The sequence below is a fragment of the Oncorhynchus masou genome, chromosome 13 (genome assembly GCF_036934945.1).
Source record: "Oncorhynchus masou masou isolate Uvic2021 chromosome 13, UVic_Omas_1.1, whole genome shotgun sequence".
Lineage (NCBI taxonomy): Eukaryota > Metazoa > Chordata > Actinopteri > Salmoniformes > Salmonidae > Oncorhynchus > Oncorhynchus masou.
This window is the reverse complement of record NC_088224.1, coordinates 59,935,955-59,957,258: the sequence shown is the minus strand read 5'-3', so window position 1 is coordinate 59,957,258 and position 21,304 is coordinate 59,935,955. Positions and strand designations below refer to the sequence as shown.

The window sequence follows — 21,304 nt, the reverse complement described above, 5'->3', positions numbered from 1 at the left end:
CTAAGCTAGCCGTTTCACATCCGTTAAATAGACATACAGACTCCCTACCTCAACACATCTACTCTATTTGTTTATTGGTTGCTTCCATTTCATCCACTCTTATCCATCTTCCTATTTTCCCACTCTCCTCCCCTCCATCTTTTCCTACTCTCCCTACTCCTTCATTATTGCTCCCTCCCCCTCCCCTCTCCCTACTCCATGCCAGACACTCTTCTCCATTATTCATCAAGGCCAACCTGGTGGGAGATTTAACTCCATCAATGGCTTGAGTGTTTGTGCTCAACTCATAACCAATACTGTATTCACACTGCTATGTGTTGCTGCCTTAAAGTAGGCTACACCATGCTATATTACCATTCTATCTGTATTCATGTCTGTCTTATCTTTTTCTGGTTCTTTCTCTCTCGCCACAAATCTGCACAAGAATGGTAATTTGAACATCATGTTTATTTCTCATTCATCTCTGATTTCGCTCTCATCTCGCTGTATCTATTCTTCTCTTCCTCTATTCTCTCATTCTCTTTTCTTGCTCTTGCTCTTGCTCTTGCTCTTGCTCTTGCTCTTGCTGTTGCTCTTCTCTCTCTCTCTCTCTATCTCTCTCTCTCTCTCTCTCTCTCAGCCTCTTATCTTCCTGTATCTACAGATGTAGGATCTCAATATGATCACCTTGTTGCAGGAGAACAAGGCTTCTGAAGTTTGTAATTTCCACTTTGAAATTTCAGGCTAGATTTTTCCCCCCAAAAATATTTATCAACCTCTACAAAAATGTCTGTTAATTATAATTCGCATAATATTTACATTTCCTGTTGCTGCGAGATCATTTTCCTGCTGTAGCAAATTTGTCTCAAATTAAGATCCGACATCTGTATCTCTTTCTTCTCCCTCTTTCTCTCTTTTCTCTTTGTTTCTTTGTTTCTCTCTCATCGCTTGTTTATGTTTGCGTCGCCAACAGGGAGACTGTTGCTGTGGTGACATTTTCAGGCACAATGTCCTGGAAGACATTATCAGGACTAATGTGCATAATAACTAAGTGAAACACGTCTTCCAACTCCTCCTCCACTCCATCCCCCACATATTTCCTCTTTTTGCCAGCCAATCCGCATCAGCCTGAAATAAAAGCTGACCGCTAGCCCTGCACTACTCTGTAGGGGGGATGCAGTGGACCCTATGGGTTAGTGCCAGTGGGATCCCCAAGAGACGCTGAGGCTAAGGTTGCTCAGTAGTAGGTACAGTAAAGGACTTACAGTGGGTAGTGGTTCGTGCCAGTAGGTAGAATCACAGGATGGAAGGAGCTAGATGAGGGTTGGAGCAGTGGCTGAGGGTTGGAGCAGTGGCTGAGGGTTGGGTCACAGTAGTAGGGGATAATATTCAGCAGGGGCGACGTCCCTCTGTGTTGCAGAACCCTGGGTGTCCCCTCACTGGCCGGTGTGCATGTTTTTATCTGAATTATTCAGCCGTGGAGTGATATTGACGTGTGTCCTCTGTAGTGATTTAAGTGCAAGCTGTGTCTGTTAATATGTCTGGGGCTTCCCCCCGGGGAGGAAGACATCTTTGTCTGGCTTTGTGCCGCTCCCCTCCCTGCCTTTTGCTCAATAGCTGTACATAGAGTATGGTTAGCGCATTGATATCTGGGAGTGACCCGTGGTGGAAAGAGAGCCTTGTGGCTCTATATTAAGGGGGGGGGGGTTGTCGTCGTCTGTGTGTGTGTGTGTGTGTGAGGTGAGCTCTTTCTGTAAAGTAAAACAAAATCCCTGACTTACCCCTGGGACTACATCCTTCCACTGATATCTTTAACTGTTGAATACATTTAAAGAAGACAGTCTAATCCATTTGTTGGTTACTGACCTCTGATACAGACCTCTGATACTGGCCTGTTTGTGTGTGTGCGTGTGCAGTCAGACCCTGCAGGTGAGGATCATTGACGATGAGGAGTATGAGAAAAAGGAGAACTTCTTCATCGTACTAGAGGAACCGCGCTGGCTGAAGAGGGGAATCTCAGGTGTGTGTACTTGTAGTGTGTGTGTCCGTTTGCATGTCTGTGAATGTCCCTTTTCCATTTTCCCAGTATCAGTTGAACCTCAGTGAACCATGCCAGCCATGTTGACATAGCACTCTCTCTCAGTCTCCAGTAATACAACAGGTGTGATAACAGCTGATACGGCCTTTCTCTCTCTCTCTCTCTGGCTCTCTCTCTTTCTCTCTCTGCCACTGTTTGTAATCTACAGTCAGTCTACCCACAGACAAACAATAAATTCCAGCCGAAGCTCACATTTCAGTCCGTAGCAGGAGAAAACAAACAGGGAGAGAAAGTGAGAGTGAGTGTGTAGGGGTTTGTTTTCCTGATGTCAGTGATTGGGAATGGTTTGGTGCTGACGGGTACGGAGTACTGCACCGTTAATGAGTTGTGGCACCTCTTATAGAATACTGGCTCTAAAACACAAACGCAGGTACGGTCCAATGAAAGTAAGTACCTGTACCTTTTTCATTCCATTTCAGGCTCTGATTGAGTTGGGCCTTATCGCTAGTACCAGTAAGGCACTATAGGTGGCTTTGTTTGGTAAAGAATGGATTTTCAATTCTGCTGGTGAAATGAAGATAGAAGTAGAAACCTTTCAGAGTCGCAGAGCCAACCAAAGCGTGATGTCCAATCGTGTGTGAGGTGAAGAAAATAAAGAGGAAACAGCCCTAGTGTCTGTGTGTGTGTTTCGTTTGTGTGTGTTTCGTTCATGTGTGTGTGTGTGTGTGAGAGCGAGAGAGAGCATACACTTGCACACTCCCCATCGTGGATTTAAAAGCATAGGATTGGCGTAAGCATTGGCTGGAGGGAGTTTCCACCATTCTTAAATCAATGCCATAATCTTTGCAAGTGTACACTTTAGGAGAAGAGTGGAGAATCAGGGTACAAACAGAGAGAGGGAGAAATAGAGAGAATGTTGAAAACAAAAAAAAACATGTTTATACTGAACCGAGGCTCTTAGAGGAGAGTCCACAATGGCATCAGAGCTCTTCGTTGGTGAAATCTCACAAGGTCAGGGAAGTGTAATGGTGTGATATCATGTCATACTGCACTTTGACCTTGGACTACTGTGCTGACTGTTCTGTTCTTCTGTTTGGACTACTGTGCTGACTGTTCTGTTCTTCTGTTTGGACTACTGTGCTGACTGTTCTGTTCTTCTGTTTGGACTGCTGTACTGATTGCTCTGTTCTTCTGTTTGGACTGCTGTACTGATTGCTCTGTTCTTCTGTTTGGACTACTGTGCTGACTGTTCTGTTCTTCTGTTTGGACTGCTGTACTGATTGCTCTGTTCTTCTGTTTGGACTGCTGTACTGATTGCTCTGTTCTTCTGTTTGGACTACTGTGCTGACTGTTCTGTTCTTCTGTTTGGACTGCTGTACTGATTGCTCTGTTCTTCTGTTTGGACTGCTGTACTGATTGCTCTGTTCTTCTGTTTGGACTGCTGTACTGACTGCTCTGTTCTTCTGTTTGGACTGCTGTACTGATTGCTCTGTTCTTCTGTTTGGACTGCTGTACTGACTGTTCTGTTCTTCTGTTTGGACTACTGTGCTGACTGCTCTGTTCTTCTGTTTGGACTACTGTGCTGACTGTTCTGTTCTTCTGTTTGGACTACTGTGCTGACTGCTCTGTTCTTCTGTTTGGACTGCTGTACTGACTGTTCTGTTCTTCTGTTTGGACTGCTGTACTGACTGTTCTGTTTTTCCTTCTTTCTTCCAGCCCTTCTGCTTAACCAAGGTAAGACCATCAGCAACTTGCCTCCCACAACCAGCCTAGAAACAGCCCACAGAACATTTTATTATCCCTAAAGGCCCATGTGGGGGAATTGGTTTTGGTTCCGAATCAACCATAAAAACAACAAACATTTCACATGAGTTGGTACACTATATAACAATATCAATTTAAGGGTCTCTGAAGAACCATACAAAAATCAAAATCCAGACATGTTTCGGCCCTCCAGGACTGGAATTGAATAGCCCTGCATATTATTTCCATATTTCCCAGAGTGCCTTTTGAGTGAATGTTGGTGTTACCAGTAACACACATGACTGTGTTTGCTAGTGATGGATACATGGTTGTTGAATTAAGATCCTAAGTGAATACGTTGTCATATAATATTTCATAAAGCCTTCTTCTGAGGGCCTAGTTTTACCCTAATCCTCCCTGCAAATCACATTATGCTGGCTTGCAAAGTGATGTGTAATTCCAATTGGAATCCAGCCAGAGTGGGGATGTCCAACGTTTCAAATTTTATTCGCCCACAACCTTCATTCATAATGACTGTCAGGGTTGTGAAGACTAAGATATGAGACTATCTTAGACATCAAAAACTGAAACAACCATTTCAGTATCGGGTGCAATAAGTCCAAGTAACAGATTGGAATAGTTTAGAAAAATGTATGTTATTTATATTTGAGTAGCATAAGTTTAAAGGTAGACTGAGCTAAAGGACGTTGCCACAAGCAGCACAGCAGATATTTAGATGAACGAGATTCAAGAGTTCACTCTCTGCCACACACGGTATCTGCGAGTGTGCACCAGGTTCACTTTACGCTCTTACAGCGTGGGAGCCACAAGACCAAAACAGAGGACAAGTTGAGCCTTGTGCTTCAATGCTTTTAAGTTGTTGCGGAAATTGACCCACTATGCTGTTTACTTTCTGCATCTACGTCATATCGGTGAGTCTACCTTTAAAATAATCAATAAATGTACATGCAAAAACATAGATATTCAAACAAACTATTCTAAAAATCTACCTGCAATAAAGCATGGGAAATATGGACTGCTGTATGATAGTAAAGGATGTGGTTTTGGTTCAACTCTGGTTATTAATCAAATTAAAGTGTATTTGTCACTTGCGCCAAATACAACGGGTGTAGACCTTACAGTGAAATGCTTAATTACAGGCTCTAACCAATGGTGCGGAAAAAAGGTGAGTGTGTGTGTGTGTGTGTGTGTGTGTGTGTGTGTGTGTGTGTGTGTGTGTGTAGGTAAGTAAAGAAATAAAACAACAGTAAAAAGACATTTGAAAAAAAGAGTAGCAAGGCTGTATACAGACTCCTGTTAGTCAGGCTTATTGAGGTAGTATGTACATGTAGGTATCGTTAAAGTGACTATGCATATTTGATGAACAGAGTGTAGCAGAAGCGTAAAAAGAGGGGTTTGGGGGGGGGGGAACACAATGCAAATAGTCCCGGTAACCATTTGATTACCTGTTCAGGAGTCTTATGGCTTGGGGGTAAAAACTGTTGAGAAGCCTTTTTGTCCTAGACTTGGCGTCCGGTACCGCTTGCCATGCGGTAGTAGAGAGAACAGTCTATGACTGGGGTGGCTGGTGGTCTTTGACAATTTTTAGGGCCTTCCCCTGACACCGCCTGGTGTAGAGGTCCTGGATGGCAGGCAGCTTTGCCCCAGTGATGTACTGGGCCGTACGCACTACCCTCTGAAGTGACTTGCGTCGGAGGCCGAGCAATTGCCGTACCAGGCAGTGATGCAACCGGTCAGGATGCTCTCGATGTTGCAGTTGTAGAACCTTTTGAGGATCTCAGGACCCATGCCAAATCTTTTTAGTTTCCTGAGGGGGAATAGGCTTTGTCGTGTCCTCTTCACGACTGTCTTGGTTTGTTTGGACCAATCTAGTTTGTTGGTGTGAACACCAAGGAATTTGAAGCTCTCAACCTGCTCCACTACAGCCCCGTCGATGAGAATGGAGACGTGCTCGGTGCTCCTTTTCCTGTAGTCCACAATCATCTCCTTAGTCTTAGTTACGTTGAGGGACAGGTTGTTATTCTGGCACCACCCGTCTGCAAACTTAATGATGGTGTTGGAGTCGTGCCTGACCATGCAGTCGTGGGTGAACAGGGAGTACAGGAGGGGACTGAGCACGCACCCCAGGATCAGCGTAACAGATGTGTTGCTACCTACACTCACCACCTGGGGGCGGCCTGTCAGGAAGTGCACGATTCAGTTACAGTGGGAGGTGTTTAGTCCCAGGATCCTTAGCTTGGTGATGAGCTTTGAGGGTACTATGGTGTTGAACTCTGAGCTGTAGTCAATGAACAGTATTCTCACATAGGTGTTCCTTTTGTCCAGGTGGGAAAGGGCAGTGTGGAGTGCAATCGAGATTGCATCCTCTGTGGATCTGTTGGGGCGGTATGCAAATTGGAGTGGGTCTAGGGTTTCTGGGATAATGATGTTGATGTGAGCCATTTCAAAGCACTTCATGGCTACGGACGTGAGTGCTACGGGTCTGTAGTCATTTAGGCAGGTTGCCTTTGTGTTCTTGGGCACAGGGACTATGGTGATCTGCTTGAAGCATGTTGGTATTACAGACTCAATCAGGGACATGTTGAAAATGTCAGTGAAGACACCTGCCAGTTGGTCAGCACATGCCCGGGGCACATGTCCTGGTAATCCATCTGGCCCTGCAGCCTTGTGTATGTTGACCTGTTTAAAGGTCTTAGTCACGTCGGCTACGGAGAGCATGATAACACATTCGTCTGGAACAGCTGATGCTCTCATGCATGCCTCAGTGTTGCTTGCCTCGAAGCGAGCATAGAAGATATTTAGCTCGTCTGGTAGGCTCGTGTCACTGGGCAGCTCGCGGCTGTGCTTCCCTTTGTAGTCTGTAATAGTTTCCAAGCCTTGCCACATCCGACGAGCGTTGGAGCCATTGTAGTATGATTCAATCTTAGCTCTGTATTGACGCTTTGCCTGTTTGATGGTTCGTCGCAGGGCATAGCAGGATTTCTTGTAAGCTTCCGGGTTAGAGTCCCGCACCTTGAAAGCGGCAGCTCTACCCTTTAGCTCAGTGAGAATGTTGCCTGTAAACCATGGCTTCTGGTTGAGGTATGTACGTACCGTCACTGTGGGGACGACGTCCTCAATGCACTTATTGATAAAGCCAGTGACTGATATGTTGTATTCCTCAATGCCATCGGAAGAATCCTGGAACATGTTCCAGTCTGTGATAGGAACACAGTCCTGTAGTTTAGCATCTGCTTCATCAGACCATTTTTTTATGGACTGAGTCACTGGTGCTTCCTGCTTTAATTTTTGCTTGTAAGCAGGAATCAGGAAGATAGAGTTGTGGTCGGATTTACCAAATGGAGGGCGAGGGAGAGCTTTGTACGTGTCTCTGTGTGTGGAGTACAGGTGATCTAGAATTTATTTCCCTATGGTTGCACATTTAACATGTTGATAGAGATTTGGTAGAACTGATTTAAGTTTCCCTGCATTAAAGTCTCCGGCCACTAGGAGCGCCGCCTCTGGGTGAGTGGTTTCCTGTTTGCTTATTTCCTTATACAGCTGACTGAGTGCGGTCTTAGTGCCAGCATCTGTCTGTGGTGGTAAATAAACAGCCATGAAAAGTATAGCTGAGAACTCTAGGCAAGTAGTGTGGCCTGCAGTTTATCACAATATACTCTACTTCAGGCGAGCAAAATCTGGAGACTTCCTTAGATTTCGTGCACCAGCTGTTGTTTACAAATATGCACAGACTGCCCCCCCCCCTCGTGCAGTTCTATCCTGCCGGTGCAGCGTGTATCTCGCTAGCTGAATATCCATGTCGTCATTCAGCCACAATTCCGTGAAACAGGATATTACAGTTTTTGATGTCCCGTTGGTAGGATATTCGTGATCGTACCTCGTCCAGTCTATTGTCCAATGATTGCACATTGGCGAGTAATATTGACGGTAACGGCAGCTTTCCTAGTTGTCTTCTGTGGGTCCAGATGAGGCATCCGGCTCTTCATCTTCTGCGTCGCTTCCTTTTGCGAATAATTGGGACGTCTGCCCTGTGGGGTGTTTGGAGAGTCCTGCTTGTTGTTGTTGTTGTTGTTGAAGAAATATTTGTCTAATTCGAGGTGAGTGATCGCTGTCCTGATATCCAGAAGCTCTTTTCTTCCATAAGATACGGTTGCAGAAACATTATGTACAAAATAATTTACAAATATCGCAAAAAAACCCACATAATAGCACAATTGGTTAGGAGACCGTAAAACGGTGGCCATCTCCTCCGGCGCCAACACCAAATCAAATTTTATTTGTCACATACAGTGCCTTGCGAAAGTATTCGACCCCCTTGAACTTTGCGACCTTTTGCCACATTTCAGGCTTCAAACATAAAGATATAAAACTGTATTTTTTTGTGAAGAATCAACAACAAGTGGGACACAATCATGAAGTGGAATGACATGTATTGGATATTTCAAACTTTTTTAACAAATCAAAAACTGAAAAGTTGGGCGTGCAAAATTATTCAGCCCCCTTAAGTTAATACTTTGTAGCGCCACCTTTTGCTGCGATTACAGCTGTAAGTCGCTTGGGGTATGTTTTCTTTTTGTAATCCGTGATTGACTGTAGACCCTGCCACATACCTCTTGTGTCTGAGCTGTTGAATTGAGATTCTACTTTGTCTCTATACTGACGCTTAGCTTGTTTGATTGCCTTGCGGGGGGAATAGCTACACTGTTTGTATTTGGTCATGTTTCCGGTCACCTTGCCCTGATTAACTTCATGCAACGAGCAATCCCGTATCCGGGATCCTATTTATAGCCTCAAGCTCATTAGCATAACGCAACATTAACCTCTTGATGCTCTGGGGGCGCTATTTCATTTTTGGATGAAAAACGTTCCCTTTTTAAACAAGATATTTTGTCACAAAAAGATGCTCGACTATGCATATAATTGGTAGCTTTCGAAAGAAAACACTCTGACGTGTCCAGAACTACCAAGATATTTTCTGTGCGTGCCCTAGAACGTGAGCTTCAGGCAAAACCAAGATGAGACGGCATCCAGGAAATGAGCAAGATTTTTGAGGCTCTGTTTTCCATTGTCTCCTTATATGGCTGTGAATGCGAGAGGAGTAAGTCTGCCCTTTCTGTCGTTTCCCCAAGGTGTCTGCAGCATTGTGACGTATTTGTAGGCAGATCATTGGAAGATTGACCATAAGAGACCACATTTACCAGGTGTCCGCCCGGTGTCCTGCGCCGAAATTGGTGCGCAAAAGTCAGCTGCCAGTATTTTTCCATGGGATTCAGAGAGGAAAGCAAGCTTCCACACCTTGGGGAAACGGCAGAAATTGTAGGCTCGTTCAGGGCGGATTCACAGCCATATAAGGAGACATTGGAAAAGAGCGCTTCAAAAATGTTGCTCATTTCCTGTTTGAAGTTTCATCTTGGTTTCACCTGTAGCATCAGCTCTGTGGCACTCACAGATAATATCTTTGCAGTTTTGGAAACATCAGCGTGTTTTCTTTCCAAAGCTGTCAATTATATGCATAGTCGAGCATCTTTTCGTGACAAAATATCTTGTTTAAAGCGGGTACGTTTTTTTATCCAAAAATGAAATACTGCCCCTAGAGTTCCAAGGGGCGGCAGGGTAGTCTAGTGGTTAGAGCGTTGGACTAGTAACCGAAAGGTTGCAAGTTCGAATCCCCGAGCTGACAAGGTACAAATCTGTCGTTCTGCCCCTGAACAGGCAGTTAACCCACTGTTCCTAGGCCGTCATTGAAAATAAGATTTTTTTCTTAACTGACTTGCCTAGTAAAATAAAGGTAAAATAAAAAAAATAAAAAAAATAAAAAAGAGGTTAAAAGCAGTGGTTTGCGCTTTCAGTTTCATGCGAATGCTGCCATCAATCCACGGTTTCTGGTTTGGGAATGTTTTAATCATTGCTATGGGAATGACATCTTCAATGCACGTTCTAATAATACGCTCACCGAATCAGCGTATTCGTCAATGTTGTTGTTTGATGCAATATGAAAAATATCCCAGTCCACGTGATGGAAGCAGTCTTGGAGTGTGGAATCAGATTGGTCGGACCAGCGTTGAACAGACCTCAGCGCGGGAGCTTCTTGTTTTAGTTTCTGTCTGTAGGCAGGCATCAACAAAATGGAGTCATGGTCAGCTTTTCCGAAAGGAGAGCGGGGCAGTGCCTTATATGCGTCACGGAAGTTAGAATAGCAATGATCCAAGGTTTTTCCAGCCCTGGGTGCGCAATCGATATGCTGATACAATTTAGGGAGTCTTGTTTTCAGATTAGCCTTGTTAAAATCCCCAGCTACAATGAATGCAGCCTCAGGATATATGGATTCCAGTTTGCAAAGAGTCAAATAAAGTTTGTTCAGAGCCATCGATGTGTCTGCTTGGGGGGGAATATATACGGCTGTGATTATAATCGAAGAGAATTCCCTTGGTAGATAATGCAGTCGACATTTGATTGTGAGGAATTCTAAATCAGGTGAACAGAAGGACTTGAGTTCCTGTATGTTGTTGTGGCCACACCACATCTCGTTAACCATGAAGCATACGCCCCCACCCCTCTTCTTACCAGAAAGATGTTTGTTTCTGTCGGTGCGATGCGTGGAGAAACCAGCTGGCTGCACCGACTCCGATAGCGTCTCTCCAGTGAGCCATGTTTCCGTGAAGCAAAGAACGTTACAGTCTCTGATGTCCCTCTGGAATGCTACCCTTGCTCGGATTTCATCAACCTTGTTGTCAAGACACTGGACATTGGCGAGAAGAATGCTAGGGAGTGGTGCACGATGTGCCCGTCACCGGAGTCTGACCAGAAGACCGCTTCGTTTCCCCCTTTTTATGAAGTCGTTTTTTTGGGTCGCCGGCTGGGATCCATTCTGTTGTCCTGGGTGAAAGGCAGAACACAGGATCCGCTTCGCGAAAGTCATGTTCTTGGTCGTACTGATGGTGAGTTGACGCTGCTCTTCTATTCAGTAGTTCTTCTCGACTATATGTAATGAAACCTAAGATGACCTGGTACCAATGTAACTGCATAGTTTCCTAGGAACGCGAAGCGAGGCGGCCATCTCTGTCGGCACCGGAAGGTCAGAACCAACACCAACACTGGGGTTTTGTTAATTTAACTCTTTAATCAACACTCGTTAACACTGGCCAATTTGCTGTGTGCTATGAAAGGTCACCTTTTAGAATTCTGGAGAACCGTAGATGCCACGTCAAGAACCCCACACCTAACTCAAAGGTTCATTATCGGGCAAAAGTTCTCCAGGGAACCTTAAGAGTTGAGGACCCTTATTTAGATCACACCTCTGGGGCAGTTAGCCACTTAGGGATTAGCCCTTAGTGTGGCCTTGGATATTGTGACATCATTTGTTGATGGAAGTCTATTTACAGCATAAATCCAAGATAAGGACCTGCTCACTCCATAAAATGCATCACTCTTACATCGATTTGTATCCATCCCTGGATAAATATTAAATAGGTATATCTCGCACAACTGACCTCTCTTGGATAAATATTAATAAGGTGTTTCTTGCACAACTGGCCTCTCTTGGATAAATATTAGAGTACTGTCCTTCTGTAAGCCAACAGTGTCCCATGCCACACTATTTGAATGCAGATCTTAGAGGTGTTGAAGAGCCCTACCCAATCAGGGCCCATATTCATAAAGCGTCTCGGAGTAGGAGTGTTGATCTAGAATCGTTTTTTCCTTCTAGATCATAAGAGATGGACAGAGATGGGGGGGGGAGATCTGATCCCAGATCAGCATTCCTACTCTGAGATACTTTGTGAATATGGGCCCTGAGCTGATGATGCAGTAATGTACCCACAGTAACCGCAGACCAGCAGTATACTTCATCATCATTAGAGTGTATTAGTATTTATTAGGATCCCTGGTGTAGCCCTGTAAGAGCATCACGGTGAAGGAGCTGGAGCGTTTGGGGAATACAGTGGGACAGTTGCCATGTGGTGCCTGGCAGCTCTCTACTCCTCTCATAATTACAGCTTTTGCTTTGAAGGCAGAGGAGAGGAACTTAAAGAGGAATAATATCTGCCCACTCACCACGTGGCGACGACGACACACAAGAAAAGCTTTCCGTGCGTCTTTGCGGCTCACTGTCTTTGTCGTCCCTCCAATGAGAGGATGAGTAATTATACGCTATATGTAGACAGGGAATATTATGCTGAATGGAAGGAGGGAAAATGGGTTTAGCCCAGCTGTTTATAGTGTGTTTAAGGTGTTATTTTAGATCGGGCTTATTTATGGCCCAGCTCAATATTTTATTAACAGCCACTAAATACCACTATTGGAACATTGGTCTCTGCCCACCTCAAGCATATATGATTGACAGCCACAAAATCAATCATTTGGGACATTGGTCTCTGCCCACCTCAAGTCAGCATAAACCTACCCTAATTTACACTCACCTTCTGTCTGTATCTTTCTCTAACACAATGTCTGGCTATCTTTTTGCTGCTATGTCTCCCAGTCCTACTTTCCTCTTCTCATGAATCTACCCCATTAGTTTGTCCTTAGCTCTTCTCTTTTCCCCTCTTGCTTCCCCATCACACCCACACATTCACTGCCAACCTCTTATCTCTCCTTCTCTCTGACTGTCTCCCTCCCCCACTCACACACATCTCCACAAACATGGGCTAATACACATGAGTGATATACTGTATGAAGAAATAACGCTGACTCAAACTCAATTATTGATAGGACTCTGGCCTTATCTATTTGTGAGGCATGTTGGCATGTTTGAGTTACACTTTGTCTCTAGCTCTTCCCTCACCCCCCTCTCTCCACTCTCTACTCTCCTCTCTCCTTCACTGATCTATGCATCTCATCCCTCCTCTTTCCTTCCATCTCTTAGAGGATCCTGATGGCCAGATGAGTGCAGAGGAGGAGGAGGCGAGGCGCATTGCAGAGATGGGAAAGCCCATCTTGGGGGAGCACAGCCGGCTGGAGGTGGTCATTGAGGAGTCTTATGAGTTCAAGGTATGTTTACCCCTCTTCTCCCCTGCTTCACTCTATTGGCCACATCAGAGCTCAGTATATGTATCAATGATCTAGGATCAGTTCCATCATGTCCATATCATCTTATTCATTGTTATCTACTAAGATCACATTGTTATCTATCCAAAATCACATACAGCCCCAGAGCCACAAAGTGGTTTAACTCCAACCCTTCTGAGGACAGACACTGAGCAGAGTGGAGTGTTGTTCCACTTTAAAACATTCTATGCAAGTCAATGGTACCTATATTAGCATTTTCACAATTTGTATCCAAATAACATAATTGAGTTACAGAATCAATTTTTAGATACCTTAAGATGATTTGGGCATGAAGCATGAACATGCTAATATAGGTAACATTGACTTTCTGAGGTGGAACGATCCTCCACTGTGCTCAGAAGGTTGGTATTTAAGGGAACCAACGGTTGTGACGGATGACAGCTAGCTCATTGAAGTCCTATATCACCATGGCCAGGGATTTAATCCAATCAGTCCATGTGCCTCTTCTTGACTTGATTAAGATTCATTTATTATTTATAATAAGATTGCGCTTGTCACTCATGATTTGTAGTAGCACAAAACAAGCACAACAGGTAATTGAACTCTCAAGTAATTTCAACGACTGGCACTTGACTTTACGAAATCCTAGATCAATGTCACATAGTTTAATAGCATTGTTTGCTCTATGGATGGGTGGACAGTGCATGCAAAAAAACAACACAAAAAAGACCAGTGAGAAATGTTTACACAGGTGATGTAGTTTCCACATTTAGAAAACAAGAAGGAAACACTACTAGCGCTGAGCATCCATACTGTATGCCCAGGCAGCTACTATACGGTGGCAGACAGAGACAAAGTTCACATCAGTAGAGGCTGGTGGGAGGAGCTATAGGAGGACAGGCTCATTGTATTGGCTGGAACAGATTAAATAGAACGTGTCAAATAGATGTAAACCTCATGTTTGACTCCTTTCCAATTTTTCATTCCAGCCATTACAATGAGCCCTTCCTCTTATAGCTCCTCCCACCAGCATCCAATAGTTTACATGCGCACTAATAATTCAATGTTAAACACTGATTATGGCAGTAGGCCGACAATGGAAATAGTCATGTAAACGCTTTGCTCTGCTTATCTTAATCGGCATAAGGTCAATTTGAAGTAAACATACACCGATTAAAACACTGAGCAATCTTTCGAATGATTAGGACATGTAAACTTAATCATTGTTCCGCCAGTGTATTTAATCTACGCACATGCCAGCACCTGTAGTGTGAGCCTCCCTCTTTTGCACGAGTGAAGTGAGATCTTAAAAACTGAAAGTATGCATCTTGGAATTAGTTTTCCCCTACAAACTTTATATGTCCAAACTCAGAATCAAAAATAACCTGGCTTCTGTGGTACAGAGCTTATTTTTACTGCCAATTTTCTGCATTTATTTACCACATCAAGTAGCCTGAAACAGGATTATTCAGACAATAATTCCTCTTGCAAAGCATGTAAATGTTTTAAACAAACAATTATATTAATCTGACTATCCGTAATAATCATATTATTGTGTGCATGTAACCATACTCATTATTGAAAAGAACAGTATGTCCCAGTTACCTAAAAGCTGAAGTCCATTGCCTATAGTCCCCAGTCTTGCAGAAGTTTACCCACAGTGGTGAGACCTTTCTAGCCAATGAAACCTCCTATCCAGTTGGGTTTGGCTCGGGTGTTTTAATAGGAAGGTTTTATTGGTTTGTTTGAGTAGGAGGAAGTTAGTTTAGTGCAGTCGTACTTGAGTGCTGGATATGATGCTTTCCTTTAGTGTCTGAGTGGATCCCAGGACTCAGCATGTGGTTTGCTGTGCTTGGGGGGAGTGTCTTTATAAACCAGATGTGCCACAGCACGTGTGTGGGGTTGCGGTGAAACTAAAATAGTGCTATTGTGAATTCATATTACTTCAGAAATGGACTGCAGAAAGAGTAGCAGCTGCTGTCGCAACAGCTAATGGGGATCCTAATAAAATACCAGATAATACTGCACTTCTCATGGTAACGATGCCACTGTCTCTAACTTCTTCATTAGAGTTCCGGTCACGCACCTAAGTTTGTCGCCTTCTCTATAACAGGATGTTGACTATGTGCTCTTTGTTTGTGATTGGCAGAGCACCGTTGACAAGCTCATTAAGAAGACCAACTTGGCCCTTGTGATTGGCACTCACTCCTGGAGGGAGCAGTTCGTGGAAGCTGTGACTGTCAGCGCAGGTCAGCTTTTGGTGTGTGTGTGTGTGATTTCTATTGAGTGAGAGAAAGATGAATAAGGTGAGTCTCACGGTTGACATTGTATCATACACACACACTGACTGGCTGCTTTATGAATGTAATTACCCGCTCATGCTTTGAGTAGCGGTCTGAGGGCTTTTTGTACAGAGCCGTAATTACATCAAATATTTGGAGTCCTTTATTTTTCATACAAAAAGCGTTCCACGCTTTCCATTTAGAAAGTGAGTGTTAGCTTGCTCTTTAAGTGTGACATGTCAAGGGGTAACAAGTGAGGACACAGCCCCTTCATTTTGGAAGCTCATTATAACAGGAAATAACTTGTTTGAAAAGTGATAATTGCAAACCCTCAGACTTCAAATGACAAGGTTTCTGTGATATTTATGTTTGTAATCTCTTATATAATGTAATGACTAGAAAGCAAAGCTGTCTTCCACGGTGTTGAGGTAATGGGAGAGATGCCTACCTGTGTCTCGTGTAAAAGCTCTCTCCGGTGGACAGTTATATTCATTACAGACAAACATGTCTCACCATAATCCAACAATACACAAAGTAATACACGGAACGTGGTGTGTGTGCGCCAGTGAATGCTCCTCAGAGGAGGAATGGGAGGATCATCCTCAGTGAATTTCATAAAAATACAAATTGTGAAACATTAAAAAAGTTATCCTTTTATAGGTTAAACTTTGCTATAAATATACTCACATGTCAACAAATAATTGATTAAAATACACTGTTTTGCAGTGAAGGTCTACAGTAACCTCAACAGCACTCTGTATGGTAGCACCATGGTGTAGCCGGAGGACACCTAGTTACACAGTAATAATGACAACTTCCGGAGGACGTCCTCCAACCTATCAGAGCTCTTGCAGCATGTACTGACATGTTGTCCACCCAATCAAAGGATCAGAGAATGAATCTTGTACTGAAAGCAGAAGCTACAGCTAGCACTGCATAAAATGTGGTGAGTAGTTGACTCAGAGAGAAAGACCATAGTTCAACCGTTTTAAACAAATTAATTTCTTCAAAAATAAAGAATAAGCAAGAGAAAGAACTAGCTATTTCGTTTTATTTATTTTTCTCACTTTTAATTACTTCACTTGCAAATGCATAAAGCTAGTTTTGCCTACTCAAACAAAGAGGGAAGCTATGTTAGCTAGCTGGCTATGGCTATCCAACACTGAAACTCTTCCAAGTCCAGGTAAGCTTTTGGTTGTATTAATTTATTGCCACCGGGGCTCGCTGGTGTAACTGCTAAACTGCTTGCTGACTGTACACTGTACTGCATGATTGTAGCAGGTTTTTTCTCCTGGTCACAGACAGCTGATGTGTTGTGCACTGAAGTCCACAAGTGACTCGAAAAGGTGTGTGTAGATGTGAGAAGGAATATACAACGAGCAAAGTGATCATACTGTTTGTATGTGGCTACTATGAAAGTGAACTGTGTTTGAGTGTGATCATGGGTGTATTCATTCCTCCGATTCTGTAAAAAAAAACATAAGCAAACAGAATGAAACGGGGATAAACACACCTGAGTTTGTCCAATATAAACTGTCGTTTGCAACTGTTGGACTAATGAGTACACCCTAGATCAGCTAGATGTAGGCAAGAGTGTGCAAGGTGGTACCGAATGTGTCACTGTCTGTCCCTTAGATTTTTCTCACGACCTGTACACCTACGCTGTAAACGTTCATTCATAGGCTCGGTTGTAGCAACCTCATGATGGGTATAGGGAAAATTCAAGTATCATGTAGTAGCCAAACCTATCGATGTTACATTGAGCTGGGTGAATGGAATATGAATGAGAGTCATCCAGTATTATGTAATAGATAATAAGGCCATGCTCATAAAAAATGTATTGTCCTCCCTCATCTTAAATGGCACCGACCATGCATGACTGTGTTTGTATATGTGGCTCTTATGTTTTACTGTGTCCCCCTCCCAGGTGATGACGATGATGAAGAGGGGCGTGAGGAGCGTCTGCCATCCTGCTACGACTACGTCATGCACTTCCTGACGGTGTTCTGGAAGGTTCTGTTCGCCTTCGTTCCGCCCACCGAGTACTGGAATGGCTGGGCCTGCTTCTTTGTGTCCATCTCGGTTATCGGCATCCTGACTGCTGTCATCGGGGACCTAGCCTCCCACTTCGGCTGCACTGTGGGTCTCAGGGACACTGTCACTGCCGTGGTGTTTGTGGCTCTGGGTACTTCTATTCCTGGTGAGAGATGATGCTAAATTGAACAAAAATAGAAACATGCAACAATTTCTTTGATTTTACTGAGTTCATATAAGGAAATCAGTCAAGTTGAAATACACTTATTAGGCCCTTACCTATAGATTTCACATGACTGGGAATACAGATATGCATCTGTTGGTCACAGATACCTTTAAAAAAAACATGAGCCTCACTGTATTTTTGTGCATTCAAATTGCCATCGATAAAATGCAATTGTGTTGATTGTCCTTGGCTTATGCCTGCCCATACCATAACCCCACCACCATGGGGCACTCTGTTCACAACGTTGACATCAGAAAACCACTCGCCCACACGACACCATACACGTGGTCTGCCCAGGGCTCTACGCTATCTTCTTTCCCAAGGAGTACATGCGCTCCTAAATGAAAAAGTGTAGGAGCACACAAAGAAATTTAGGAGCAGTGAAAAATGTAACAGAGTTTATTAACAAACAATTGATCACATATATATTTATACTGTGTGTGTGAGTGTGTACTAAGGGACACACATCTGTGGAACAGCACATACCACCAAAATCACACATTGACCCATACCTACTCGACGCAAAGGATATCAGTTGTCCAGCTGCTTTTGTATGTTGGCCGTCTGGCACGCTAAGAGGTCAGCCGTCTGGCACGCTAAGAGGTCAGCCGTCTGGCACGCTAAGAGGTCAGCCGTCTGGCACGCTTAGAGGTCAGCCGTCTGGCACGCTAAGAGGTCAGCCGTCTGGCACGCTAAGAGGTCAGCCGTCTGGCACGCTAAGAGGTCAGCCGTCTGGCACGCTTAGAGGTCAGCCGTCTGGCACGCTTAGAGGTCAGCCGTCTGGCACGCTTAGAGGTCAGCCGTCTGGCACGCTTAGAGGTCAGCCGTCTGGCACGCTTAGAGGTCAGCCGTCTGGCACGCTTAGAGGTCAGCCGTCTGGCACGCTTAGAGGTCAGCCGTCTGGCACGCTTAGAGGTCAGCCGTCTGGCACGCTTAGAGGTCAGCCGTCTGGCACGCTTAGAGGTCAGCCGTCTGGCACGCTTAGAGGTCAGCCGTCTGGCACGCTTAGAGGTCAGCCGTCTGGCACGCTTAGAGGTCAGCCGTCTGGCACGCTAAGAGGTCAGCCGCCTGGCACGCTTAGAGGTCAGCCAGCGGTCCACGGCAGGAGTGGGATGGAACTCCTCGACAGGAGACCCCTCCAGGCTGATCCTCATCAGGTCTTTGGCGGTGGAGAACCCAAGGCAGCTTCTTGTCGAATTCTTAATCCGGTTCTGCGCAGAGAAGCCTCGCTCACACTGGGTGGGTGAAATGGGCAGAACCAGCATAAGCTGCACCAACTCCAGTATGTTCTAGCGAAAAGATTATATCTTTCAATTTCATTTAAACTCTTACCATTAACTTATCAAAACCAACCATAGGATACCAGACATAACCACTCAGGACTGTTAGTCTACCTTGTAATTGTGCCTGTAGGGGTCATTTGTCAACAGGCCACTGTAGGACTTGTCCTTAAAATTGTGACTGACCAGGATTTTCAGCTCCTGCCACTCATCCTGGATTACAGCAATGTTGCATCCGGGTTGGATGCGCGCTGTGTGAAGAAGCAGTGCGGCTTTGTTTGGTTGTGTTTCGGAGGACACATGGCTCCTTTCCCGAGTCCATACGGGAGTTGCAGCGATGAGACAAGACTGTAACTACTACCAATTGGATACCACGAAATTGGGGAGAAAAAAGGGGTGTAAAATACAAATAAAAAAATTAATTCTTACCTCTCTAGAGGCTTCTTGAAATGCCTCATCAGGTCTGCCACACCATCATCGCCAAAGGTGAGAAGGCTGGCCTGGTCTTCTGGCCAGGTGTCAGGGTTTAGCACTCTGAAAGACTCCACTGGGGTCTGGACACCCTCATCCTTCAGCAAACTACCAAACCTGGCTTTGAGATCATCCATGCCGATGTTGATGGCCACCTCCATGTGCTGCCTCAGCTGGGGATTGGTGAGGTCCGTGAAGCCTTTCAGATTCCCCTTCAGTGTTATTCCCTTTAACAGAAATAACACACACACACACACACACACACACACAATGAAATGTCTGGCCATTTGTCTGTCTCCCATTAAAAAAAATGTAACGACTTCTCCATTTCCCGCTTTATCTGTTTAGTGAATAAATACACTGTCACCTGCCAATTACTTGATTCTGAAAGTTAATTTGAGTCTTGAACCTATTTTTTAAAACTAGTGTGGAATTACATTTCCTGTGTAAAACTGACCTTTGCCCTTCCCTGGAACTTCTGTTGTTGATGCTACGGCCAGGTGCTCCATGTGCTGCAGAACAACGGAGTACTGGCCTTCGTCAGTGGCAAGGTCCTTGTCTTGTCCATATGCTGTAGGAACACTTTAAGGGCTCTGTGGACATGGGGGCAAATATCCACACCGACGACCTCTTGCCCAAGAACATAGAGTTCTCGTTTGGATTTTCAGCTGAAGTGATGCGTCTTCCATACGTCTTCTTTGGCTCTTTCTTCTGAATGGTCAGTATTGCCAGCTCGAGTCTGTGAAAGTCGGAACAGAATCTTCCAAACAATTCACCGTCTCCTTCCCCCCCTGTCTCGTGCCATCAGAAAACAATAATTCTGTGGTATTTACCATTCTAGCACTTAGCACACAGACACACACACACACGGTATTGTTTAACAATCGATGCTAGCAAATAAAACTAAATCATAGCGAATTTATTAGTTACAAATTTATGTGGCATACAGTGGATTTGGATTATATGCCACCCCTGCCTCTCTCTGCAGGTGGGCAATCACTCCCCCACAGTGGCCCATGTTCATGGAGGCACGATCTGCCCCAAAGGAGATGCACTTCTTCATCTATGACCCTCCATCCTCCTCTGGGCAAACAGCACCAAATGTGGCCTTGGTGGCATCCAGAACACCTCGAATGACAACACAAAAAAACAATTATACAAAAGTATTTCTGACATTGTATATTTCTGACAAAAGTATTTCTCCATTATGAATAATGATTCAACTTTACACAAGAATAAAGTCTATAAAGAGAAACAATTTACCAATGGCATGAGAGTGCTCAAGTGTCTGTTGTCCGACCAGGAGATTGACTGGCTTCCTTCCCATCCTCCAACAAGCGTACGTAGATAATCTCACATTCGGTGTTGGATATATATCAGTGTCTCCGTCTATTAGAAAGGCAAGATGCTTCGCGGCTTTCAGATTCGCTGCCAGGCGCTCTTTCATTATGTCAGCAATTTGACCGATCATCTCCGCACATTTTACATCATTGTCGTATGTGGGATTAATGTCAACTCCGTTTTTGTGGTGGAGTCTGATAAGCGGCTCAAATTTGACGAAATGTTCTTCTTTCGCAATGGAGGATGCGATGTTTATCTTTATTTTCAGCTGCCTCCTCTTATCCTCCTCTGACAGCAGCACTTGCCTCCTCAAGGCTGCTGACACCGTGCCTGAAGGTTTCTCTCAACACGTACAGATCTCTGCACTGGATTATGCCGCCGCGAGATGTAATGTTTTGCTACGCTATCTCTTTTCAGATGCGGGTTTCCTGACACGAAAGACGATCCCGCCTGTTTCTGCCCTCTACATTATTTGCAGAACATGACGTTGTTTTCGAACTCAAGCCATGGGAACATTTTGAGCCAATTCGCATTGAATCTATATGTTCTCCCTCCACCGGCTACAGTGAACGTTGAGGTGACCGCAGGGGTCACCGTAGCGTCGCTAATGTTGTTTTCAGCATCCCTAACGTTAGCCGCCTCAGGTCAACCTTGTGAAGAGGCTTCATTAGTTGAACCTTGCGAATCCCCATTGCCGGATTCCTCTTTCTCCTAGTCTCTTTTTTGCTTAAATTAAAATTGAATGGGCTTCATTTTAGCGATGTCTGCACGTTAATTTATAGCCTAGACCGATACTATTTTCCAGTGTTGTTCACCTTTCTCTCTCTCTCTGACTGGACTGCGTCATCACAGAAAACTACTGTGGTTGGTGCATGCCGTTTGT

At 44.4% G+C, this 21,304-nt stretch overlaps 1 protein-coding gene and 1 long non-coding RNA gene across 4 annotated transcripts in view; one reads left to right on the top strand and one right to left on the bottom strand.

Moving 5' to 3' along the window:
• LOC135552732 (sodium/calcium exchanger 1-like) overlaps positions 1 to 21,304 on the top strand; it is a 114,977-nt gene that overhangs the window by 85,330 nt on the left and 8,343 nt on the right. Inside the window, exons 8-12 of one of the 2 annotated variants that reach the window (XM_064984541.1) lie at positions 1,896 to 1,999; positions 3,734 to 3,751; positions 12,645 to 12,769; positions 14,937 to 15,036; positions 16,997 to 17,269. In XM_064984541.1, coding sequence (XP_064840613.1) covers positions 1,896 to 1,999; positions 3,734 to 3,751; positions 12,645 to 12,769; positions 14,937 to 15,036; positions 16,997 to 17,269 — 620 coding nt within the window. Of the gene's footprint in view, positions 1 to 1,895; positions 2,000 to 2,345; positions 2,464 to 3,733; positions 3,752 to 12,644; positions 12,770 to 14,936; positions 15,037 to 16,996; positions 17,270 to 21,304 lie in introns of those variants that run through there. The other variant, XM_064984542.1, reaches the window with a different exon arrangement.
• LOC135551512 (uncharacterized) lies at positions 18,124 to 21,236 on the bottom strand. Of its 2 annotated transcripts, XR_010457324.1 has the most exons (4): positions 20,344 to 21,236; positions 20,028 to 20,208; positions 19,538 to 19,819; positions 18,124 to 19,307 (listed from the first exon to the last, which is right to left on the bottom strand). It is a non-coding gene; the product is annotated as an uncharacterized LOC135551512 (long non-coding RNA). The 2 variants fall into 2 exon arrangements; XR_010457323.1 differs by having other exon boundaries at positions 19,538 to 20,208.